The sequence below is a fragment of the Babylonia areolata genome, chromosome 16, assembly GCF_041734735.1.
Source record: "Babylonia areolata isolate BAREFJ2019XMU chromosome 16, ASM4173473v1, whole genome shotgun sequence".
NCBI lineage: Eukaryota > Metazoa > Mollusca > Gastropoda > Neogastropoda > Buccinidae > Babylonia > Babylonia areolata.
Genome location: NC_134891.1, coordinates 1613471 through 1640397, shown reverse-complemented (window position 1 = coordinate 1640397; position 26927 = coordinate 1613471). Strand labels below are relative to the sequence as shown.

Here is a 26927-nt window from a genome sequence, read left to right as displayed (position 1 = left end):
AGTGTGGGTGAAAGGCGTTTGGTGACGTCATGTCTGTCAGTGTGTGTGAAAGGCGTTTGATGACGTCATGTCTGTCAGTGTGTGTGAAAGGCGTTTGATGACGTCATGTCTGACAGTATCACTGACTGGTCAGTGTGGGTGAAAGGCGTTTGGTGACGTCATGTCTGTCAGTGTGTGTGAAAGGTGTTTGATGACGTCATGTCTGACAGCATCACTGACTGGTCAGTGTAGGTGAAAGGCGTTTGGTGACGTCATGTCTGACAGCATCACTGGTCAGTGTGGGTGAAAGGCATTTGGTGACGTCATGTTTAACGGGGTTTGGAACACAAGTGGTTCACGGTCTGTGTTGTGTCAGTGGGTGTAACAGCAAGGTTGTGCCACTGTCTGTGTTGTGTCCCTGTGTGTAACAGCAAGGTTGTGCCACTGTCTGTGTTGTGTCCCTGTGTGTAACAGCAAGGTTGTGCCACTGTCTGTGTTGTGTCCGTGTGTGTGTGTGTGTGTAACAGCAAGGTTGTGCCACTGTCTGTGTTGTGTCCGTGTGTGTGTGTGTGTGTGTGTGTAACAGCAAGGTTGTGCCACTGTCTGTGTTGTGTCCGTGTGTGTGTGTGTGTGTGTAACAGCAAGGTTGTGCCACTGTCTGTGTTGTGTCCGTGTGTGTGTGTGTGTGTGTAACAGCAAGGTTGTGCCACTGTCTGTGTTGTGTCCGTGTGTGTGTGTGTGTGTGTAACAGCAAGGTTGTGCCATTGTCTGTGTTGTGTACATGTGTGTAACAGCAAGGTTGTGCCACTGTCTGTGTTGTGTCCGTGTGTGTGTGTGTGTGTGTGTGTAACAGCAAGGTTGTGCCACTGTCTGTGTTGTGTCAGTGTGTGTTTAACAGCAAGGTTGTGCCACTGTCTGTGTTGTGTCAGTGTGTGTGTAACAGTAAGGTTGTGTCACTGTGTGTTGTGTCACTGTGTCAGTGTGTGTGTGTGTAACAGGAAGGTTGCACCACTGTGTTGTGTTGTTTCAGTTGTGTGTGTAACAGCAAGGTTGTGTCACTGTGTGTTGTGTCACTGTGTCAGTGTGTGTGTAACAGCAAGGTTGTGTCACTGTGTGTTGTGTCACCGTGTCAGTGTGTGTGTAACAGGAAGGTTGCACCACTGTGTTGTGTTGTTTCAGTTGTGTGTGTAACAGCAAGGTTGTGTCACTGGGTCCCGTGTCAGTGTGTACAGCAAGGTTGTGTCACTGTGTTGTGTCACCGTGTCAGTGTGTGTGTAACAGCAAGGTTGTGTCACTGTGTGTTGTGTCACTGTGTCAGTGTGTGTGTAACAGGAAGGTTGCACCACTGTGTGCAGGGGCACGCTGGGCATTGATGAAGTGGAAGTGTCCAGCAACTGTCACCTGATGTTTGGCCGTCAGGCTCACATCGCGGGTCAGGGGTGGGTCAGCCCGGAAGGGGTGCTGAGGGTGCCCACCCTCACAGTGGCTGACGGCGGTGAGGTCACCGTACCCCCTGGACTCACAGATCGGGAGAACCGGCTGACGCTTGTGGTGAATATCATCATAATATTTCAGTGTGTCTGACCCTTCTGTGAACAGGACACGCATGCCCTGTTTTCTTTTTCTAGGAACTGTTTTGTGTAAGGCGCAGTCAGAATAGTACCTTAGAAAAACTGGATTAACTTACATAAAAGTCCAGCAATGCAAACAGATGCCCATTACACAGGCACAACCAAAGGGAGTCTCACTCCGCATCCTGAAGCCCAGGTGACCACCATAATTCAAGATTATCAGAACACAGGTAATATTCCTGGTTGGTTGATGCTAGCAGGTGATGTCCAACCAAGACTGGTGAAATTCCTTTTCTTGCATACCGTACCAAATTGACATCAACTCACTCAGTACGGCCAGTCCTCTCTTCTCCTCTACACAGACCCCTCGGATGTCCAGTGGGTGTCTGAATGACCCAACCTTTAGCTTCCGTCGTCAGAATTGTGGTATTCTTTGTCAACATTCACGTCTTCAGTATAAGAGCCTTCCGCTTGCAATATTTTGATGATGGTAATTGGGGTGAAACGCTGTTAACGTCGTCTCTTTCGCCGTTCGTATGGAAAGAGTTAAGAATGATCATGTTGGTCCTGTTATAAAAACGAACAACTGCTTGCTGCCATGCCCAGGCAAGTCTCAAGACTTTCAACACTGTCATGTCAACAGTAAAGAAAATAAAGGCGAAAAAAAAAAAGACTTTCTAGAACTGGTCAAGAGTCTAATGGTACCATCTCACCCATGAACCCGATCCATTGTTGTTATTTGGCTAGTTTTTCAGTTTGTTTCTCACGGATACATCACTGCATTCGGACAAATCATATACACTGCACCACATCTGCTAGGCAGATGCCTGACCAGCAGCGTAACCTAACACACTTAGTCAGGCCTGGAGCGCATGCATATATATACTTATGTACCTGTCAGAGTGGATTTCTTCTTCAGAATTTTGCCAGAGGACAACACCTTTGTTGCCGTGGGTTCTTTTTCAGTGTGCCGCACACGGGACCTCAGTTTATTGTCTGAATGACCTCAGTTTATTGTCTGAATGACCTCAGTTTATTGTCTGAATGCGTAGTTTGATTTTTCCAGTCAAATTTGGGAGAAAGGGTGGAGCAGGATTCTTCTTCTTCTTCTGCGTTCGTGGGCTGCAACTCCCACGTTCACTCGTATGCACACGAGTGGGATTTTACATGTATGACCGTTTTTACCCCGCCATGTAGGCAGCCATACTCTGTTTTTGGGGGTGTGCATGCTGGGTATGTTCTTGTTTCCATAACCCACCGAATGCTGACATGGATTACAGGATCTTTAACATGCGTATTTGATCTTCTGCTTGCATATACACACGAAGGGGTTCAGGCACTAGCAGGTCTGCACGTATGTTGACCTGGGAGATCGTAAAAATCTCCACCCTTTACCCATCAGGTGCCGTCACTGTGATTCGAACCCGGGACCCTCAGATTGACAGTCCAACGGTTTAACCACTCGGCTGTTGCGCCCGTCAGGAGCAGGATTGGAATCCAGACCCTCACGGACTCTGTAATTGGCGGATTAACCATTCTGCCACCTTCCTCCTCTTGCTAGAAGAAGACTGGGAAATCTGAAGTGAAGAATCTGATAAGAGAAGTTGTAAGATAGGACAGATGTGGAAGAAGAGAGAGGGGAGATGGAGAGGGGGGTGGGGCGGAGAGAGATGTGACAGGGGGGTGAAGAAATGGACAGACAGTGACCAGCACATGATGTGGGACAGGTGGACAACCTCAATGTGCACGGAGGGGGGACAATCCATGCTGTTCATCTCAACCTGACGGTGGTCAACCTGGTGATTGATGACCTTGGCACCGTTGTGGGTGACCTTCACAACATCCCCTGCCCTGGAGGTCAAGGTCGTGATGGAGGAGGAGCGTCAGGTAATCAGGAATTCTGGATAAATGAACACCCACCCACCAATGTCTGCACACTTGTGCGTCCTTAAAGACACACACACACACATGCACGCATGCATGCAAAACACACACACACACACACACACACACACATGCACACAAAACACACACACACACATACAAACTCACACACATGCACACAAAACACACACACACACACACACGCATGCACACACACAAAACGCACACAAACACACAGACAGACACACACACACACACACAGTCGTCAGAGTGATGCTGACAGACTGTGCAATTTGCAGTGTGCATTGTTTGATGGTTTCCTTTGCTCTGACCTCCTTTGCTCTGACCTCCTTTGCTCCGACCTCCTTTGCTCCGACCTCCTTTTCTACGACCTCCTTTGCTCTGACCTCTGACCTCCTTTGCTCTGACCTCCTTTGCTCCGACCTCCTTTGCTCTGACATCCTTTGCTCTGACCTCCTTTGCTCCTCAATGACCTTGACACTCACTGGGTCCCCAGGGGCGGGTCATGGTGGGCGGGGTGGCAGAGGCTCCGCCCAGCCAGCCACAGGCCACGCCCATGGCTCTGTCTTCCACCCTGGCAGCAGAGGCTGCAGGGGCGGAGCTAGGAGCGCCAGTCAGCCGGGAGGGCGTGGCGGAGGCGTGGTTTACATGCGAGTGACAGGCATTCTCCACAACGACGGCACGGTGCGCTGTAACGGGGAGAAGGGCACGTCGGCTGCGGGGGGTGGCAGCGGTGGCAGCATCCTCATGGACGTGGGACTCATCAAGGTGCAGTTCTTTTTCCTTTCCTTTTCTTTTTTTTTTTTAATAATTTTTTTGAATCACATAATCAAGATATAGTGCTTCAGCCCAACTTACTTTCTAAAATCCAGCATGGCAATATCAGCAATATCAGACTGCAGACGGTATATGCATAATTGTTGGAAATAGCTCCCCCCCCCCTGCCCCCCCCCTTTTTTTTTGTTGAAATAAAAGTATGAAATTTGAAAGAGTTTTACTGTGCAGTTATCTGCTGTGGCAGGAATACATGCAGACATGATTCTGCTGTTGGAAGTTAACCTGTTTAGGAGTATTTATAGATTTATAGGTATATATATATATATAGATGTGGAAATACAAAGACTGTGCAGTTGTAAGTTATCCTGTTTTTAATAAACTCTCTCTCCTCTTTCTCGTTTCACTCTGGTGCTGTGCTTCAGGGACTGCAGTGACCCAACCAGAAGTGAAAGCAGACATCCCAAAAGGATCAGTGTCCGACATTTCATGTATTGAACAGTGTACAAACTCCACGGGCAGGGTCTGAAATCAAAGCTGTCACAATCGAATGTAATCTGTCAGCTATATGTATCTCTTTTTCTTATTCTTCGTTCGTGAGCTGCAACTCCCACGGGAGTTCACTAGGTGAGGATTAGCAGGAGGAAAGGGAGATTATGACTGCACTGAAACATGTGTGAGATTCAGAGGTATGTGCACTGTTGTATGTATGTATGTATGATAGTCAGTTGTGTCCGACTATGACCATCAGAACAGCAGAGAAGGCAACTGCTGTTCCGACTATTTGGGCTAGAATTTGATTATAGTGGAGAGTGTCTTGCCCAAGTACATCCCCACTCTCTCGGCCAAGAGGGATTTAGGACAGTCGGCGTTGGGATGGTTCCCAAAGGCCAGCTAGCCCACAAGGCTGCAGCACTAAGAGCCAGTGCAATTTTGCCTCCTAGTTTGAGAGTCATAGTCCTTCATAAAAGACTAAGCTGTAAATGGTTTCCCATTGACAGGAGAAACCATTGATAATACAGCTCTCACTTTGCTGTTGGCCCAAATGTAAACTTATGTCAATCTGTGATATAAGCCGAGTGTTGGGCCTGGGCACTGTTGTAACACATGGTGAAATCACATTCCGACTGTTGTTCCTGTCACACCATACTGCACAGCAGATTGATACGTTTCATGTGAGGATGGCAGCAGGGTGCTTCTCATTACTTACATGGCAAATAAAAGAGCGTTCATTGCAAAGCGGAAAAAGCACCGACACGCTTCTGACTTTTCTCTGCAGGGTTACGGCACCTTTGCGGTGACAGGGGGCGATGGCAGCAAGGCAGGAAGCCTTGTTGGGGGCGGTGGGGGAGGAGGTCGAATCGCCATGCACTTTGCCGACAACAAGACGTTTGCTGGCAGCTTCGACGCCTTTGGTGGGCTAGCTGACGGCGGTCACAGTGACGGGGGGCCCGGCACTGTCTTCTTCTATCACACAGGTCAGTGTCTGTGTGAAGGTGGGGTCAGAGCATGTGGGCAGGTCCATACACGCCACCACCACTTCTGTCACAGAGATTTAAGAAAAGGAGATATTCCCAGTGATTTGACGTTGCATCGTTTGGTGTTGTGTGGTGTGCCATGATGTTCTGTGTAGCATATTATTCTTTGTTGTTGTCACAACAGATTTCGGTGCCAGAAATTTGGGTTCCTCTCCCCTTGGAGAGAGCTTGTCAGCACAGTACAGCACCACACGTTTTTTTTCTGTTTGCTGGTGTGCTTATTTTACTGTCAAAGTGGGTTTTTCTATGTAACTTAATGCGCTGTGTGCATGCTGCACACAGAATACAGAATACTTTATTATCGCAACATGGTATCTTATTTTATTGTCTCATTCAAAAGGCTAGCATCCAGACCATCACTCATGGTGTAGTGGAGGGAGGAGTTAAGATTCTGGTCTGGTGCGGGACTCAAACTAGTGGATGGACACTAGCTTTCTGTCAGACACATAATGCTAGACCACTGGTCCACTATTTGAACACATTATGCTAGACCACTGGTCCACTATTTGAACACATTATGCTAGACCACTGGTCCACTATTTGAACACATTATGCTAGACCACTGGTCCACTACTTGAACACATTATGCTAGACCACTGGTCCACTATTTGAACACATTATGCTAGACCACTGGTCCACTATTTGAACACATTATGCTAGACCACTGGTCCACTATTTGAACACATTATGCTGGACCACTGGTCCACTATTTGAACACATTATGCTAGACCACTGGTCCACTATTTGAACACATTATGCTAGACCACTGGTCCACTATTTGAACACATTATGCTAGACCACTGGTCCACTATTTGAACACATTATGCTAGACCACTGGTCCACTATTTGAACACATTATGCTAGACCACTGGTCCACTACTTGAACACATTATGCTAGACCACTGGTCCACTATTTGAACACATTATGCTGGACCACTGGTCCACTATTTGAACACATTATGCTAGACCACTGGTCCACTATTTGAACACATTATGCTAGACCACTGGTCCACTATTTGAACACATTATGCTAGACCACTGGTCCACAACTTGAATTTGAAGTGTTGTTCTTCTGTTGTTGTGGGCTGCGACTGGCATGTTTACCCATATACATGAGTAAAACTTTTACGTGTATGACCGTTCTGGCCCCCACCATATTGGCAGCCATACTCCGTTTTCAGGGGGGTGCATGCTGGGTATATTCTTGTTTCCATAACCCACCAAATGCTTACATGGATTGCAGGATCTTTAACATGCGTATTTGATTTTCTTCAAGTGTATACACATGAATGGGAGTCGGGTACTAGCAGGTCTGCGCATCTGCTGACCTGGCAGATCGGAAAAATCTCCACCCTTTACCCACCGTGACTGCGATTTGAACCTGGGACCCTCAGATTTACAGTCCAACGCTTAATTAAAACACTCAAGCTGTTGCACTCGTCATTTGATTGTGAGTGAGAAGTCTTGTCACTGATGATGAAGCTTGAAAAACTTGCAGGCTACAATCACACAACACAATGAACTTTCAGGTTACAATCACACACACAACACAATGAACTTGCAGGTTACAATCACACACACAACACAATGAACTTGCAGGTTACAATCACACACACAACACAATGAACTTGCAGGTTACAATCACACCACACAATGAACTTGCAGGTTACAATCACACACACAACACAATGAACTTGCAGGTTACAATCACACACACAACACAATGAACTTGCAGGTTACAATCACACCACACAATGAACTTGCAGGTTACAAGCACACAACACAATGAACTTGCAGAACACTATCACACCACACAATGTACTTGCAGGTTACAATCACACCACACAATGTACTTGCAGGTCACAATCACACAACACAATGAACTTGCAGGTCACAATCACACCACACAATGAACTTGCAGGTCACAATCACACAACACAATGAACTTGCAGGTTACAATCACACAACACAATGTACTTGCAGGCTACAAGCACAAACACAGGTTACAATCACACCACACAATGTACTTGCAGGTTACAATCACATCACACAATGTACTTGCAGGCTACAATCATACGACACAATGTACTTGCAGGCTACAATCACACCACACAGTGAACTTGCAGGCTACAATCACACAACACAATGTACTTGCAGGCTACAAGCACACAACACAATGTACTTGCAGGCTACAAGCACACACACAGGTTACAATCACACCACACAATGTACTTGCAGGTTACAATCACACCACACAATGTACTTGCAGGTTACAATCACATCACACAATGTACTTGCAGGTTACAATCACACCACACAATGTACTTGCAGGTTACAATCACATCACACAATGTACTTGCAGGCTACAATCATACGACACAATGTACTTGCAGGCTACAATCACACCACACAGTGATCTTGCAGGCTACAATCACACGACACAATGAACTTGCAGGTTCCAGTCGCACCACACAATGTACTTGCAGGCTACAATCACATCACACAATGTACTTGCAGGTTACAATCACACCACACAATGTACTTGCAGGTCACAATCACACCACACAGTGAACTTGCAGGCTACAATCACATCACACAATGTACTTGCAGGCTACAAGCACACACACACAGGTTACAATCACACCACACAGTGTACTTGCAGTTTACAATCACATGACACAATGTACTTGCAGGTTACAATCACACAACACAATGAACTTGCAGGCTACAATCACACCACACAGTGAACTTGCAGGCTACAATCACACGACACAATGAACTTGCAGGTTCCAATCACACCACACAATGTACTTGCAGGCTACAATCACATCACACAATGTACTTGCAGGCTACAATCACATCACACAATGTACTTGCAGGCTACAATCACACGACACAATGAACTTGCAGGCTACAATCACACGACACAATGAACTTGCAGGCTACAATCACATCACACAATGTACTTGCAGGCTACAATCACATGACATAATGAACTTGCAGGCTACAATCACATCACACAATGAACTTGCAGGTTACAATCACACGACACTGATGATCAACAACATGGGGCGAGGACCGCGCCGTGACCAGAACGTGGTGGAGGATTATGCGGATGTGGAACAGGATGCTGGGCGGGCCTGGTTTCTTCCTCACCATGGCAACACAGAGTTCACAGGTCAGTGACTGTGTGTGTGCAGTGATGTCCAGTTTATAGGTCAGACAACTTGTGAGGGTGTATGCATTTTGGATGAAGTGGTTATATCCAGAGATTCCAGCTGTTCCGATTTCACCGTATTTTGCTACGCTCAATTCACAGTTTGTTCCAACATTACGCCAACGTCAAAATTGTTCCGACGAGTTCATTTTCGACTACATAGAAAGGTCACATACTTTCCTGTTGTAACATATTTCCAGACGCTTTAGACCTATCGATCACGAGGCCAGGGCAGTTACCACTAAGGTTTCGCATGATGATGCTCAGCTAATCGTGTGCATGTTTACTTTGAAACAGCATTGAGTGGACCAGTCAGCTTAATTGTAGCAGTTACACAGTGTTGCAGGTAGGCCCAAGTGTTTGTATGCCTTGTAGTTTCAGTTTCAGTTTCAGTAGCTCAAGGAGGCGTCACTGCGTTCGGACAAATCCATATACGCTACACCACATCTGCCAAGCAGATGCCTGACCAGCAGCGTAACCCAATGCGCTTAGTCAGGCCTTGAGAAAAAAAAAAAAAAGGTGAATAAATAATAGATAAGCTTACATACATAAATAAATAAATAATAATTATAAAAAAAAGGTAGTAGTAATGATAATAATAATAATTAAAAAAAAAAAAAAAAGCCTTGTAGATGAAATGCACGTTGGCTGATGTGGCTTGGAGGTCCAAGTGTTAAAATGCTCCAACCAAATTTCCTGACTGTTCTTACAAAGACTTGACAGGGGTTGGTATCTCTTTATATCGCATGAGTGTTGGAGGCTTGTACCTCTGGTCTCCCCCTGTTTCAGTGAACAACAGCTACCTCTTTGATGATGAAGGGTGAGGCTGTCTGTGTGGGAGGAAGTGGGTATATCACATGAGTGTTGATGTTTTGCAGTGAACAACAGCCACCTCTTTGATGATGAAGGGTGAGGCTGTCTGTGTGTGGGAGGAAGTGGGTATATCACATGAGTGTTGATGTTTTGCAGTGAACAACAGCTACCACTTCCACGAGCTCCAGATCTACGGAGGAGCCCAGCTGGCGGTGCTGACAGACCCACCAGGCTCCCCGGCGTCCTTGACCTTCGACAACATGATCGGCGATCGCACGGGGGCGGTGCACGTGGGACCCAACCAGACGATGGACCTTGAGAGGCAGCACATTGACCTCCCTTTCTCTGTCCACGTCTACCAGGAAGGCTTTCTGGGCCTGGCTCCTGACACGGTCATCCACAGCGTGGACATCTACCTCAACGGGACTCTGGCCAACATCGTCAACCTCACCATCCACCACGGAGGCACCCTGTGGCTGTTCCGGGAAGGGCGCACAGAGAACCGGCCAGCCAGTTCCTATTGGTTCGAAGTGGTTCACTGTCAAAGCTGGCGGTGTCCTCCACATGATCACAGACCCCGTCCTGGAATCGGGAATCAGCTTCCACACGGTGTGGTTCAAGATTGATGGCGGAGGGCTGGCTCGGGGGACTCACTTCTACGTCCACACCACCAACATGACTGTGGACGCCAGCGGCATGCTTAGCGCGGATGGTTTGGGGTATGAACACGCGGATGGAAGCAGTCAAGCTGTGTCGGGCATCCGACGAGGTCAGAATGGGGTCATCAATCCAGGTCAAGGTCATTCGAATGGCCGAGTTGGCAGCGGAGCAGGTCACGGAGGAAGTGGTGGGCGAGCGAGTGAAGGTAATTGTCGTGACACTGTTTCCTGTGGAAACTCTTTTTTTTTTTCTGACAAACTTACTATTCAAATTTTACGAGATAAAAACCGAGAAAAAACAAAGAGTAGCAAGTGGGTACTGTTTAAACTGAAATAAGACATACAAAAAGAAGACAAAAGAAAGGAACCACAACAGACAAGGGGCAAGGAGGACTTAATGCTGGCAGGAATAAATCAATCAGAAATAGAGAGATAAACGTCGGATCGCTTCAGAAAGTGTGATGGATGGTCATTTGCCAGCCACATTATTAGTAAAGCATAGCCCTGCACTGAGATCCTCGCTGTGGAAATTTAGTGCTGTGTATGCCCAGCCAAAAGCAGCTTTAACATTCTGTATCATCTGTGGTTATTCAAAATGAAAAAATAAACACCAAACATACACATACATATTCCCTGTTTCTTGTGCACAGTACTATATTGTTTAGACATTTGAGTTCGGTGATGCCGTCCACTGAATCTGGTACTGTTGTGATAGATGGTGACGTTCAGTGAACAGTTTGTAGAATGATATTCATGCATCAGTATGGGAAATAGTCAAATACTCATTTTTTTTGCGTTTTGTCTTTTAATGCAACCATTTTAAAGCAGAATTTGTCAGGAAAGTGGATGCACAGACACACATGCACATGTTTACATATGCAGATATACCTCTTCTTCTCCCAATCACTCACATACATGCATGCACGCACACTCGCACTCGCACTTGCACAAACACACACACACACACACACACACACTATCGTACATCTATCCCCCATACATATTCATTAAAAAAAAAAAAAAGAAGAAAAAAAGATATGACACTACCACCACCTCCACCATCACCACCACCATCACCACCATCACCACAACCACCACAACCATCACCATCACCACCACCACCATCACCACCATCACCACCACCACCACCACCACCACAACCACCACCACCATCACCACCATCACCACCACCCACCACCATCATCACCACGACCACCACCATCACCAACACCACCACCATTACCATCACCACCACCACCATCACCAACACCCACCACCATCACCATCACCAACACCACCACCATCACCATCACCACCACCATCACCACCATCACCACCACCACCACCACCAACACCACCACCACCAGCTGATGACCTATGTGTGGGTGTGCCCTGTGTGCAGAAGGGGTACAGGTGGGCTTTCCGTACGGTGACCTCTACGAACCCCAGCTGTTCGGCAGCGCGGGGGGAGGGCCGGGGGGAGGGGCCGGGGGAGGTCGCATCTGGATCAACGTCACAGACACCTTCCTCCTTGATGGCCTGGTGACGGCCATTGGACTGGATGGCCTGGTGAAGGGGGGGCAGGTGGGGGGAGGGGGCAGCGGGGGCAGCCTGTGGGTCCACTGCAACACCCTGACCGGCTACGGTACCCTGCTGGCCCGAGGTGGGCGGGGAGCCAACGGAACGGACTCCGCACCTGGAGCAGGCGGCGGCAGCGGAGGACGAATCGCGCTGTACTTCCACGACAACAAAACGTTCAGCGAGTTCCGCTACCTGGCGGCGGGAGGGGCCGGGGGGTCCAGCCGCTGTCGGGGGTGTAAGGAACCAGGGGGCAGTGGGGGGCCGGGGACCGTCTTCATCTACCACAGGGTCCACGCTCATCGCACCCTGATCATCGATAACGATGGGGTGGCAGAGCCCCGCGAGAAGTACATCACGTGGGACAACATGCTGCAGAACGAGGGTCGAGCGTGGATCCTGCCCGTGTCGGGGCTCCACCCATTCTCCAGCTCTGGATTCAGGTAGTCTGCTGTGGTTTTGTATTGTATTGTACTGGTATTGTATTGTGCTGTGCTGTGCTGTATTGACAGACTGTTGTGTGAGTGATGAACCTTTAGATGCACAAATACTTTCCATTGGATAAATAAAAATGGTTTGTATTGTATTGTATTGCGCTGTGCTGTGCTGTGTTGTATTGAATTGAATTGTATTGTGCTGTGCTGTGTTGTGCTGTGCTGTGCTGTGCTGTATTGTATTGACAAACTGTTGAGTGAGTGACGAACCTTTAGATGCAGATATGATTTCCATTGGATAAATAAAAGCGGTTTGTATGTATTGTATTGTGCTGTGCTGTGCTGTGCTGTGCTGTGCTGTATTGAATTGTATTGTGCTGTGCTGTGCTGTGGTGTTTTGACAGACTGTTGTGTAAGTGACAAACCTTTAGATGCACACATAATTTCCATTGGTTAAATAAAAATGGTTGTGATGTGCTGTGCTGTATTGTATTGTATTGAATTGTATTGTGCTGTGTTGTGCTGTGTTGTATTGTATTGAATTGTATTGTGCTGTGTTGTGTTGTGCTGTATTGTATTGTATTGTATTGTGTTGTGTTGTATTGTGCTGTGCTGTGCTGTATTGTATTGTGCTGTGCTGTGCTGTGCTGTGCTGTGCTGTGCTGTGCTGTATTGTATTGACAAACTGTTGAGTGAGTGACGACCTTTAGATGCACACATGATTTCTATTGGATAAATAGAAACGGTTTGTAATGTATTGTGCTGTGCTGTATTGTATTGTATTGTATTGTATTGACAGACTTGTGTGAGTGATGAACCTTTAGATGCATACATGATTTTCATTTGATAACTATACATTGGTTGTAGTTTATTGCATTGCATTATGCTGTGCTGTACTGTGCTGTGCTGCATTGCATTTTGTTGACAGACTGATGTGTGAGTGATGAACCTTTAGATACACACATAATTTCCATTGGATAGATAAAACTGTATAGTATTATATTGTATTGTGTTGTGTTGTATTGTGCTGTGCTGTGCTGTATTGTATTGTATTGTATTGACATACTGTTGTGTGAGTGACGAATGTGTCATGACCTGTTTTGATGTCTGTATCCTGTATTTACCAGTATGTCATGACCTGTTTCAATATTTCCTATCCCGCATTTATCACACTGTTATGACGTATCCCGCATTTATCACACTGTTATGACGTATCCTGCATTTATCACACTGTCATGACGTATCCCGCATTTACCACACTGTCATGACCTATCCCGCATTTATCACACTGTCATATCCCACATTTACCACTGTCGTGACCACTGTATTGACCAGTGTATCATGATCTGCCCCATATTGACCAGTGTATCACGAGCTGTGTTGATGTGATGGTCAGGTTTGAGTTCGAGGAGCTGCAGATCTATGGCAATGGCCACCTGGCCGTCATGCCTCCCTTGGAGCAGCAGGTGCTGCACATCCCCAGTGACGAGCTGACCACCTTCAGCTTCACCCGCCACCTCAACAACAGCGCTGATGTCGTCCTCTTCTTCAAGTACATGATTGGCGACAGAACCGGCACCGTGCATGTGGCAGACAGGCAGACGCTGGATCTGTCACGTGAAGAGATCGACCTACCCTTCAACTGCCATGTCTACAGAGGCGGTTACCTGGGTCTGGCCCCTACAACCTTCGTGCACGGCGTTGAAATCCACCTGGCAGGTGTGCTGGCCAACATCGTCAACCTGACCCTTCACCACGGCGGCTTCCTGTGGCTGAAGCATGGTGGGAGAACCGCCAAGGAGCCAGAGAGTCAGTACAGCTTCAGCGTGGTTCGAATCCAGGATGAGGGCCGGCTGAACGCCACGACGGACCCCATCTCGGAGCCGGGCATCACCTTCACCTTGGACGCTCTGGTGGTGGAGGGGGGAGGGAAGCTGCATGGAACCAAGATGACCGTGACGGCCGTCAACATCACAGTGGATGCCGGGGGCCACATCATGGCTGACGGGTTGGGGTACCGCCCAGAGCACAGCAACGCCACTCATGGGGCGGCATCACTGCATGGCCAGGTCAACCCCGGCATGCCCTCGCTAGGCTCCTCCTCAGGGTCCGGGGCTGGGCATGGAGGGACAGGAGGTCATGGTGCCCTTGACCTTGACACGGGGGCTGGGTTTGCCTATGGTGACCTCTTTGAGCCGGCCCAGTTTGGCAGTTCAGGGGGGCGGGGAGTGGGCGGGGCGGCGGGCGGTGTGGGTGGAGGCATGATCTGGATGAACGTCACCGGCGTCATCTACATTGATGGGGAGGTGAGCGCACACGGCTCTGCTCCTTCCCGTCAGTCTGGAGGGGGCGGCGGCAGCGGAGGAAGCATCTGGATGTACTGTGAACTGATCAAAGGGTACGGGCGGATATCGGCCAATGGCGGCGCCGGCTCCAGTCTGACCTCTGACCCTGGCGGTGGTGGAGCAGGGGGTCGTGTGGCTCTGTACTTCCGGCAGAACGAGACGTTCAGCAGCTTTCGCTACACGGCGTATGGGGGAGAGGCCGGAGAGGGTAGGGGGGCACAGAATGGGGGGGCCGGCACGGTCTTCATCTACCACATGCTGGAGGATCACCAGACGCTCATCATCGACAACAATGGACTGCAGCCGCCCACAGAAGAGCACATCATTGACGACTACAACGACCTGACTGGTGACAGTTGTCGCACATGGATCCTGCCTCAGTCCGGAAGGCATTTCTTTGCTGGTGGCAGCTTCAACTACAATTTTGACGAGCTGCAGATCTACGGCAGTGCCCATTTGGCTATCCTGGTGGAGCCTTTCCCAACGCCGACAGACATCTACTTCCGTCACATGATTGGTGACCGTACAGGGACCGTCCACCTGGGCAACCAGCAGGTGATGGATCTGGAGCGACCAGAGATTGACCTGCCCTTCAATGTGCAGGTGTATTCAGGTGAGCACTTTGTGATTTGGATCATTGTTAACACTCGGGTCTCCCGAAACAGTTGAAGGTTGAAGACACAGCGCTCTTGATCTCTTGTGGTCCGTCAGTGTGCTGCACCTCCCACATTTATTGGTGTGTATGTACTGGTGGGCTTTGTGTGTATCATTGTTTTTATCCACCACTGTGGCAGCCGTACTCTGTTTCCGGGAGTGTGCATGCTGGGTTTGTCCCATTGTCCTTGACCCACCAAAAGTTCACATGGATGACAGGATCTTCAACGTGTGTATTTCATCTTCTGCATGTATACACTGATGAAGGAGCTGAAGGCACTGGCAGGTCTGCACATGTGTTGACCTTGGAGACGGAAAAAGTTCAGTTTATTTACACCTCTAACCTTTTAACAGGCACCTGTACTTGGATTCAAACCCAAAAGAATCTCGGATTGAAAATCAAAGGCACTAAGCTATTCACTCAGCTATAGTAGCGATTGAACATTTAATCAGACTGGTGAGATCATGTCACCATCAACTTGATTTGTTATATTATTTGATTATTGTTGAAATCACACATTTTGGAAAGGACATTGTTAAAGTGTGAAAATATCAATGGTCAATTGTTGCTGTAATTATCTCTTTTTGATGAGTAGTTCAGACATCATGCCTGTGTGTGGCACTCTGACTTGACTTCACTTCTTCCTTCTGTCACTCACTGTTTTACTTTCATTTTTCCCACATTATCAATCCTTTCTCTTTACTTTTATTTTTCCCACATTATCAATCCTTTCTCTTTACTTTTATTTTTCCCACATTATCAATCCTTTCTCTTTATTTTTATTTTTTCCCACATTATCAATCCTTTCTCTTTACTTTCATTTTTCCCACATTATCAATCCTTTCTCTTTTTTTTATTTTTCCCCACATTATCAATCCTTTCTCTTTACTTTTATTTTTCCCACATTATCAATCCTTTCTGTTTACTTTTATTTTTTCCCACATTATCAATCCTTTCTCTTTACTTTTATTTTTTCCCACATTATCAATCCTTTCTCTTTACTTTTATTTTTTCCCACATTATCAATCCTTTCTCTTTACCTTTATTTTTTCCCACATTATCAATCCTTTCTGTTTATTTTCATTTTTCCCCACATTATCAATCCTTTCTCTTTATTTTTATTTTTTCCCCACATTATCAATCCTTTCTCTTTATTTTTATTTTTTCCCCACATTATCAATCCTTTCTCTTTCTTCCCTTTCCCTCTGTCTGCCCCCCCCCCTCCCCCGCCCTCCGCAGTCCTCATTTACTCCCTCACTATGTGGGTTTTTTTTTTCAACAATTTTTTAATTCCCCATCTCTCACCCATCCATTCCACAAATCTTTCATTCATTCATCAACATCTTTCTGCTGTGGTCGTTATACAGGGTTACCTGCAAATGGACAGGAAAAGAGAAATGAAAAGTGTCATGGAAACATGCAACAGACAATGTTGGCAATGACATGATAATATAAAATGCATAGAGCTTATGCGCTTTTGTAAAACATCTTAATAAATACATAAATAAATAAGTAAATAAATCAACATTTCTCAAGACAGTACAGACATAATAAAATATGTGACAGATGTCTTCACATTCTTTTTAAAGAATTGCTAAATCAGTGTATTACTGATGAATTAAAAAAAAAATTTTTTTAGCCTCTATTCATTTTTTAAAAAACTATACAGCTCTTACCCCCTCTCTCACTATGTTATGTCAGTGTTGATTTGACATTTCTTTCTGTGTATTGTGTCATCTTGTGTAAGATCTCCTATCAAACCCCTCATTTCTCCTCACTGTGTGTCAGTGTGTGTTGGATTGTTGACAGGCATCCAGTTTCTCCTTCTCTCTGTGTGTCAGTGTCTGTTGGATTGTTGACAGGCATCCAGTTTCTCCTTCTCTCACTGTGTGTCAGTGTCTGTTGGATTGTTGACAGGCATCCAGTTTCTCCTTCTCACTGTGTGTCAGTGTCTGTTGGATTGTTGACAGGCATCCAGTTTCTCCTTCTCACTGTGTGTGTCAGTGTGTGTTGGATTGTTGACAGGCATCCAGTTTCTCCTTCTCACTGTGTGTCAGTGTCTGTTGGATTGTTGACAGGCATCCAGTTTCTCCTTCTCTCACTGTGTGTCAGTGTCTGTTGGATTGTTGACAGGCATCCAGTTTCTCCTTCTCTCTGTGTGTGTCAGTGTCTGTTGGACTGTTGACAGGCATCCAGTTTCTCCTTCTCTCTCTGTGTGTCACTGTTGGACTGTTGACAGGCATCTAGTTTCTCCTTCTCACTGTGTGTCAGTGTCTGTTGGATTGTTGACAGGCATCCAGTTTCTCCTTCTCTCTCTGTGTGTCAGTGGCTGTTGGATTGTTGACAAGCATCCAGTTTCTCCTTCTCACTGTGTGTCGATGTCTGTTGGATTGTTGACAGGCATCCAGTTTCTCCTTCTCACTGTGTGTCAGTGTCTGTTGGATTGTTGACAGGCATCCAGTTTCTCCTTCTCTCTCTCTGTGTCAGTGTCTGTTGGATTGTTGACAGGCATCCAGTTTCTCCTTCTCTCTGTGTGTCAGTGTCTGTTGGATTGTTGACAGGCATCCAGTTTCTCCTTCTCACTGTGTGTCAGTGTCTGTTGGATTGTTGACAGGCATCCAGTTTTTCCTTCTCTGTGTGTGTCTGTGTGTTGGATTGTTGACAGGCATCCAGTTTCTCCTTCTCTGTGTGTGTCAGTGTCTGTTGGATTGTTGACAGGCATCCAGTTTCTCCTTCTCTCTGTGTGTCAGTGTCTGTTGGATTGTTGACAGGCATCCAGTTTCTCCTTCTCACTGTGTGTCAGTGTCTGTTGGATTGTTGACAGGCATCCAGTTTCTCCTTCTCTGTGTGTGTCTGTGTGTTGGATTGTTGACAGGCATCCAGTTTCTCCTTCTCTGTGTGTGTCAGTGTCTGTTGGATTGTTGACAGGCATCCAGTTTCTCCTTCTCACTGTGTGTCAGTGTCTGTTGGATTGTTGACAGGCATCCAGTTTCTCCTTCTCACTGTGTGTCAGTGTCTGTTGGATTGTTGACAGGCATCCAGTTTCTCCTTCTCACTGTGTGTCGATGTCTGTTGGATTGTTGACAGGCATCCAGTTTCTCCTCTCTGTGTGTCAGTGTGTGTTGGATTGTTGACAGGCATCCAGTTTCTCCTCACTGTGTGTCAGTGTGTGTTGGATTGTTGACAGGCATCCAGTTTCTCCTTCTCTCTGTGTGTCAGTGTCTGTTGGACTGTTGACAGGCATCCAGTTTCTCCTTCTCTGTGTGTGTCAGTGTCTGTTGGATTGTTGACAGGCATCCAGTTTCTCCTTCTCTGTGTGTGTCAGTGTCTGTTGGATTGTTGACAGGCATCCAGTTTCTCCTTCTCACTGTGTGTCAGTGTGTGTTGGACTGTTGACAGGCATCCAGTTTCTCCTTCTCACTGTGTGTCAGTGTGTGTTGGATTGTTGACAGACATCCAGTTTCTCCTTCTCACTGTGTGTCAGTGTCTGTTGGATTGTTGACAGGCATCCAGTTTCTCCTTCTCACTGTGTGTCAGTGTCTGTTGGATTGTTGACAGGCATCCAGTTTCTCCTCTCTGTGTGTCAGTGTGTGTTGGATTGTTGACAGGCATCCAGTTTCTCCTTCTCACTGTGTGTCAGTGTGTGTTGGATTGTTGACAGGCATCCAGTTTCTCCTTCTCACTGTGTGTCGATGTCTGTTGGATTGTTGACAGGCATCCAGTTTCTCCTTCTCACTGTGTGTCAGTGTGTTGGATTGTTGACAGGCATCCAGTTTCTCCTTCTCACTGTGTGTCAGTGTCTGTTGGATTGTTGACAGGCATCCAGTTTCTCCTTCTCACTGTGTGTCAGTGTGTGTTGGATTGTTGACAGACATCCAGTTTCTCCTTCTCACTGTGTGTCAGTGTCTGTTGGATTGTTGACAGGCATCCAGTTTCTCCTTCTCACTGTGTGTCGATGTCTGTTGGATTGTTGACAGGCATCCAGTTTCTCCTTCTCACTGTGTGTCAGTGTGTTGGATTGTTGACAGGCATCCAGTTTCTCCTTCTCATTGTGTGTCAGTGTGTTGGATTGTTGACAGGCATCCAGTTTCTCCTCATTGTGTGTCAGTGTGTTGGATTGTTGACAGGCATCCAGTTTCTCCTCTCTCTGTGTGTCAGTGTCTGTTGGATTGTTGACAGGCATCCAGTTTCTCCTCTCTCTGTGTGTCAGTGTCTGTTGGATTGTTGACAGGCATCCAGTTTCTCCTTCTCACTGTGTGTCAGTGTGTGTTGGACTGTTGACAGGCATCCAGTTTCTCCTTCTCACTGTGTGTTAGTGTCTGTTGGATTGTTGACAGGCATCCAGTTTCTCCTTCTCTCTCTGTGTCAGTGTCTGTTGGATTGTTGACAGGCATCCAGTTTCTCCTTCTCACTGTGTGTCAGTGTGTGTTGGATTGTTGACAGGCATCCAGTTTCTCCTTCTCACTGTGTGTCGGTGTCTGTTGGATTGTTGACAGGCATCCAGTTTCTCCTTCTCACTGTGTGTCAGTGTCTGTTGGATTGTTGACAGGCATCCAGTTTCTCCTCACTGTGTGTCAGTGTGTGTTGGATTGTTGACAGGCATCCAGTTTCTCCTTCTCTCTGTGTGTCAGTGTCTGTTGGATTGTTGACAGGCATCCAGTTTCTCCTTCTCTCTGTGTGTCAGTGTCTGTTGGATTGTTGACAGGCATCCACTGTCCAACATCCTGCCCCTGTGCCCCTGTCTCTCAGTCCCACACTTTAAAAAAAAAAAAATTATTGTTGGTCTAAATGTCATGATAAAAGTTCAGTTGTGGAGGATATAAACTGTTGTGTGGCAGTGTGTGTGTGTGTGTGTGTGTGTGTGTGTGTGTGTGTGTGAGATTTTAATTGATGATGTATATATGTGATTTTAATTTTGTGTGTGTGTGTGTGTCACTGTGTGTGTGTGTGCATGTGATTTTAATTGATAATGTATATATGTGATTTTAATTTTGTATGTGTGTGTGTCACTGTGTGTGTGTGTGCGTGTGCATGGACATGCATGGTTTTGTGTGTGTGTGTGTGTGTGTGTGTGCATGGACATGCATGGTTGTGTGTGTGTGTGTGTGTGTGTGTGACAGGAGCCTACCTGGGCCTGGCCCCAGTGACCATCGTGCATGGCGTGTCCATCTGGCTGGCCGGAGAGCTGGACCATGTGCACAACCTCACCCTGCGACACGCCGGACTCCTGTCCATCAAACTGGGAGGCCACACCTCCGGCAGGCTGCCTAACTCCGCCCACTTCAACAACTCGGTGAGAGTGCAGGACCGTTCCACCCTGCAGGCGGTGCGCAGGGACTTCAGCGCGGACACGGGGGTGGTGATGGAGGTGCCGGACATGCTGATCGAGGGAGGGGGCAACCTGTGGGCCACCAACCTCACCCTGCACGTCCGCTGGCTGTCTGTGGATGACGGAGGGAGCCTGCACGCCGACACTCTGGGCTACTCCCCCCACACAGCGCGGACTCACTCCATCAACGTGGGCCTGGGAGGCAGCAGTTCTCAGGGATCCTCGGGAGGAGGCTATGGAGGCAGCAGTGGTTTTGGGGCTGGAACCCCCACCACTGGAATCCCTTACGGAGACTTCTTCCACCCTGACGACATCGGCAGTGCAGGAGGGGGGTTGGACGCGGGGGGTAACGGCGGGGGTCTGCTGTTGATCCGTGTGGATGGAACTCTGTGGCTGGATGGGGAGATCCGGGCTGATGGAGCCCCCGCGGTTGGGGCCTCTGGTGGGGGGGGCTCAGGGGGCACTGTGCACCTCATCGTCAACCACATCAAAGGCTTCGGCAACATCACCGCCAACGGCGGGGACCAGTTTCCGGGAGGCACAGGGGGTGGGGGGTCGGGAGGCAGGATAGCTGTCAAGTTCTGGCGGAACGAGACTTACCACGGAACGTTCCAGGCCCATGGGGGGTTCGCAGATGTGGACCGGACCTCAGCGGAGCCTGGTGGCCCCGGACCCATCTTCCTGTTCCATGAGGGAGAGGTCCACAAGACCTTGATGGTGGAGAACAACTTTCTGCGCAGCAAGGCGGTGGGCAAGGTGCGCGACTTCTCTGACCTGTCTGACGACTTCTTCAAGGCCTGGATCCTGGAGCGGGACACGGATCAGAAATACCTGGACGGCCAGAACCGCTCCACCACCTTTGACGAGCTGCAGATTTACGGCAATGCTCACCTGGTGATTCTGCCGCAGGATGCCGGCGCCGGAGTGTTCCTTCACTTCCTGCACATGATCGGCGATCGCTCAGGTGTGCTGCACGTGGGCCCGCGCCAGGTGATGGATGTGAAGCGCAGGTACATTGACACACCGTTCAGCACCTACATTTACCCCACCGCCTACCTGGGTCTGGCGCCAGACACTGACATTGACCAGGTGTTTGTACAGGTGAGATGATTGTGTGTTCAGTGGGTGTCGTTTTCTGAGAATGGTTGATGTGTGTCTTTAATGTTCTGTCCATCCACTGTAGACACTGGATGTTCATTGTTGACATCGCTGTGTTGGATTGTTGCTTGCGTACTTTGTTCCTAAGCAGTTTCTGGAAGTCTGTCAGTTCTTCAGCAGTATATATATTTTATAACGGAAAGGCGCGCGCATGTGTGTGTGTGTGTGTGTGTGTGTGTGTACATGCATATACTATGTGTGTGTGTGTGCACGGTGCGCATGCCTTTTGTGCGTATGCATGTGTGTATATGTTTCTGCGTGTACATACGCGCATCATGCCAACAGGTGGAGGGTGTACTGGACCACGTCCACAACCTGACGCTCATCGCCGGAGGACAGCTGCGACTGTTCCCCACCGGCTCCACCGGCTCCGACCCCCCTCTCACCTACATCATCAACGGAACCACCGTCGTCAAGGCTCGCTCGGTCATCAACGCCTCGGCTCCCTTTGCTCCCCACTTCACGTACAACCTGAAGTTCAGTTGGCTGACGGTGGAAGGGGGCGGAGCTATCCGGGGCAAGGACCTGTCAGTCACAGCTGTGGACGTGACGGTGGATGACGGAGGCGCCATTGATGTCAGCGATGGAGGATTTCTGACTGAACTGGGTCCAGGTGAGCGTTGTGCGGAGAAACTTTTTATTCCTAGAATCTGACTGTTAGACATTTGGAGAAAATCTTCATTCCTGGAAACTGACTGATAAACATTCAGGTAAAATCTTCATTCACAGAAACTGACTGATAAACATTCAGATAAAATCTTCATTCACAGAAACTGACTGATAAACATTCAGATAAAATCTTCATTCACAGAAACTGACTGATAAACATTCAGATAAAATCTTCATTCACAGAAACTGACTGATAAACATTCAGGTAAAATCTTCATTCACAGAAACTGACTGATAAACATTCAGGTAAAATCTTCATTCACAGAAACTGACTGATAAACATTCAGATAAAATCTTCATTCACAGAAACTGACTGATAAACATTCAGGTAAAATCTTCATTCACAGAAACTGACTGATAAACATTCAGATAAAATCTTCATTCACAGAAACTGACTGATAAACATTCAGGTAAAATCTTCATTCACAGAAACTGACTGATAAACATTCAGATAAAATCTTCATTCACAGAAACTGACTGATAAACATTCAGATAAAATCTTCATTCACAGAAACTGACTGATAAACATTCAGGTAAAATCTTCATTCACAGAAACTGACTGATAAACATTCAGGTAAAATCTTCATTCACAGAAACTGACTGATAAACATTCAGATAAAATCTTCATTCACAGAAACTGACTGATAAACATTCAGATAAAATCTTCATTCACAGAAACTGACTGATAAACATTCAGATAAAATCTTCATTCACAGAAACTGACTGATAAACGTTTGGATAAAATCTTCATTCACAGAAACTGACTGATAAACATTCAGATAAAATCTTCATTCACAGAAACTGACTGATAAACGTTTGGAGAAAATCTTCATTACAACAGGCTGACATAGATAATCTTCATTGAAACAGGTGGACAAACATTTGGATGAGATTAAAGCTGAGGTCTTTAGTGTACAATAAAACCCCATGGCAGCCACAGCAGCATAAGTGTTGTCACCTGGCAAGATTCTGTAGTGGAAATCCACTCTGATAGGTAGACATACACCTGTATCTATGTATATCTATATATTTGTATCCATATATCTGTATCTCTCTCTGTATAAGCAAGCACTCGGGGCCTGACAAAGCATGTTGGGTTATGCTGCTGGTCAGGTGTCTACCAAACACATACGGTGTGTATATAGATCTGCAGCGATTGTATAGTTTTTTTTTTTTTTTTTTGCTGCCCCATCATCTGCACCGTTTCAGTGGCATTACTCCCACGCCACTCATTTAGATTCCCCCATACACAGCCACACCCGGGTTCGTCCGTCGCAGTTCCAGCGTCGGCAGTATCAGGGAACCATCGATGTTAGGTCGCCAGGAGGCCACACACCAGAGGAAACCCTGCACTGCTGCTGAGTCACTTCGGTGGTGTTCAGTGGTGCCTGTTCTGTTTTAACGTACTTAGGACACCACCTACTAAGCCCCCTACTAACAACAATAATGGCTTAGTCGCGGAGCCAGACTGAGTGAGCGTCCCTCCCAGAGTGGAGACCGCCACCACGTCCCTCAAACAACAGCCCCCCATGAATCTGCCGACACTGACGACATTGACAGGACTCGCCCCAAGCACAGAAGTGGAGGAGTATCGAAACTGAGGTCACCATGAGAGCAGGGCATGAAAGGCCACAGACTTTGAGGCTATATTTTTTTATATTGATGACGATGAAGGAGGAGGATGATGACGATGATGATGACGATGTTGCTATGGAGGTCCATTTTGGTTTGGGACTGTGTGACAAGGCTGTACTCTACGCTTCCTGTCAATGATATCCTGGCATTAACCAGGCCCAAGAGATGCAGACACTTGCAGTGTTGGTGAGGTAATTAGAGCAACACACCCAAAGACGCATCCTTGAAGTGGATGACACTCGACTGTGTGGTCCCAGTCTCCCCATTTAAGCCCACAGCACACTCAACTCTGGGTAGGAGCCGGCCACGGGCCGAAAAACCCACCTCCGCTGGGATTCGAACCCGCGTCCTCCCAGCCGTCAGTCCGCGACGCTAACCACTTCGCCACGGCGGCTGGTTCATGACTGACCCTTGTATCAGAATTTGACTGAAATTGTTGAGGTTGGATTTTCATGCGCATGGTGGATTCGGGGATAAGCAGCAAGCCCAGGGTCACTCCGAAACAGCACAGGAAAATCAGGGCAGCTACAACATCCGGGTTTTCTGTTTGGGATGTAGCTCACTGTGGATACAGAGCCTGACGAGATGCGGGTGGGCTGTTTTGTGGGGAAGGTCTGTTGTGTTGGGAGAAGACTCTTACTGTCCTCGCTAGTTCTGAACAAGCTGGCCTCAGTGAGCACTGCCAGTGGTTTGTTGGGGAAGTTCCGCGTCTTGGGGAGAGACTTGCAATCCTTAACAGTTCTGAAAAAACAAAACAAAACAAAACAACAAAAAAACCCAAAACAAAAAAAACCCTGGCAGAAATTAGCACTGCCACAAATGCTTTTGTACATGCATACTAGACATGTGTATAAGCACTCCATGAATAAACGCATATGCACACGTACTCACACACACACACATACACGCACACAGCACATTTGCAAGAGTTCTGGGCAGGAAAGCTACATTAATATGCTCACCTATCTGTGTGTGTGTGAGCTGTGTGTGTGTGTGTGTGTGTGTGTGTGTGTGCTCTGTGTGTGTGTGTGCGTGCTCTGTGTATGTGTGTGTGTTCTCTGTGTGTGTGTGTGCTCTGTGTGTGTGTGTGTGTGTGTGTGCTCTGTGTGTGTGTGTGTGTGTGTGTGTGTGTGACTCCCACAGCGCCGGGCGTGGCTCACCGACTGGGCAGCAGTGGAGCGTCCCATGGAGGCATGGGGGGGCGTGGCCAGTGCGACGGCTATGTCACCTGTCGTCTGCCCAGAAACCACCCCTACGACGACCTCTACCTGCCTTCGCACTACGGCAGTGGTGGCGCTGGACTCACTGGAGGCATCGGTCTGTTGATTTGTCTGTGTGTGTGTGTGTGTGGAGGGGGCGGGGGTGGGGGTGGTTTGTGTGTATGTTTATGTGGGAGGGGTGTGCAAGGTGTGATGTGTGTGGGGGAATGGGAGAGGGCAGGGGGTTGTGGTGTGTGTATACGTGTTGTCTCTGTGTATGTAGGGGGTTATGTGTGTGTGTGTGTGTGTGTATGTGTGCATGTGTGTGTCTGTATGTGTGGATATGAATGCAAGAGAGAGTGTTTACTATTTTGGCAGGTTTGTGTGTGTGTGTGTGTGTGTGTGCACATATGCTTGTGTGCTTACACACCACATTATACAGATAAGCACCCCCCCACCTAAAAAATAAAATGAAATAAAATAAAAATAAATAATATTAAAAAAAATTTAAAAAAAGAAGAAAACAAGTGTTGTTTGATGTACCTGAACTGTCAAAGGACTAAGAGTGTGTATGTGTGCGTGCCTGAAATCTGATTAAATGACACAGGAAACGAATGATGAGCACCCAATGGCAGCCATCAGTCGGCTGTACCCAGGTAGACAGCCTGTTGTGCAAATGACCGCATGTTTGTAAAGCACTTAGAGCTTGGTCTCCAACCGAGGATAGGCACAATATAAGTATCCATATCAGTCCATCAAAAAACTGTTGGAGGTCGCCTGGTAGGCTTTGACACCTGACAGGTGAATTGTTGGTGCAGGTGGAGGTCGTCTGGTGATGGAGGTGGCCCACACACTGACGGTGGACGGCTACCTGCAGGCCAACAGTCGCCGGGTGACAGGTGACCGTCTGGACAGGTCCAGTGGGGGCAGTGGCGGCAGCATCGTCATCCGCACCGTCAACATCACAGGTGGGCTGGTTCTTCTGTGCGCTGTGTCGTGTGGTGTTGTTCGTGGGGTCATCACTGTGCCCTCTCTCTCGTGGTGCATTGTACGCTTTTCTACTTTGACATTTGTTGATTTAAAAATAGATTTTTTTCCCTCTCTGGGTCTTTAAGTTTATATGTATTCCTGCTTTGGTACTTTAGTGATTTTTAAAGGATTTTTTTCCCATTATTTTACTTTGTTTCGGTTTTAAGACACACATGTTAGTATGGCCCCTAGACCCTGGCAACAAGCTTTTCAGGATGGCAAAAGTCTCATTTCATCGCTGTTACCGCCCCATCATCTGCACCGTTTCAGGGACGTTTCTCCCACGCTGCTCGTTCACCCATACACAGCGACAGTATCTGGGATCGAACCCCACACTCGCCAGAATTTTCTCCCCATCCGCTAGACCTTGAGCAGTGGTCTGGATGCTAGTCATTTGGACAGAACAATAAGATAAAGTCCTGTGTGCAGTATGCACTTAA

At 47.5% G+C, this 26927-nt stretch overlaps 1 protein-coding gene and 1 long non-coding RNA gene across 2 annotated transcripts in view; both read left to right on the top strand.

The window, feature by feature from the left end:
* Positions 1–1395: 1395 nt before the first annotated feature.
* On the top strand, positions 1396–5647 carry LOC143291063 (uncharacterized). Its single transcript, XR_013056467.1, has 4 exons — positions 1396–1530; positions 3278–3437; positions 3952–4223; positions 5509–5647. It is a non-coding gene; the product is annotated as an uncharacterized LOC143291063 (long non-coding RNA).
* A 4579-nt stretch (positions 5648–10226) lies between these two features.
* The window catches only part of LOC143291065 (uncharacterized), a 265716-nt gene continuing 249015 nt past the window's right edge, over positions 10227–26927 (top strand). The window contains 7 exon segments of the mRNA XM_076600654.1: positions 10227–10662; positions 11859–12477; positions 13865–15426; positions 20589–21898; positions 22241–22568; positions 25403–25576; positions 26277–26426. Of these exon segments, the coding sequence (XP_076456769.1) occupies positions 10362–10662; positions 11859–12477; positions 13865–15426; positions 20589–21898; positions 22241–22568; positions 25403–25576; positions 26277–26426 (4444 nt within the window). The 5' untranslated portion in view covers positions 10227–10361.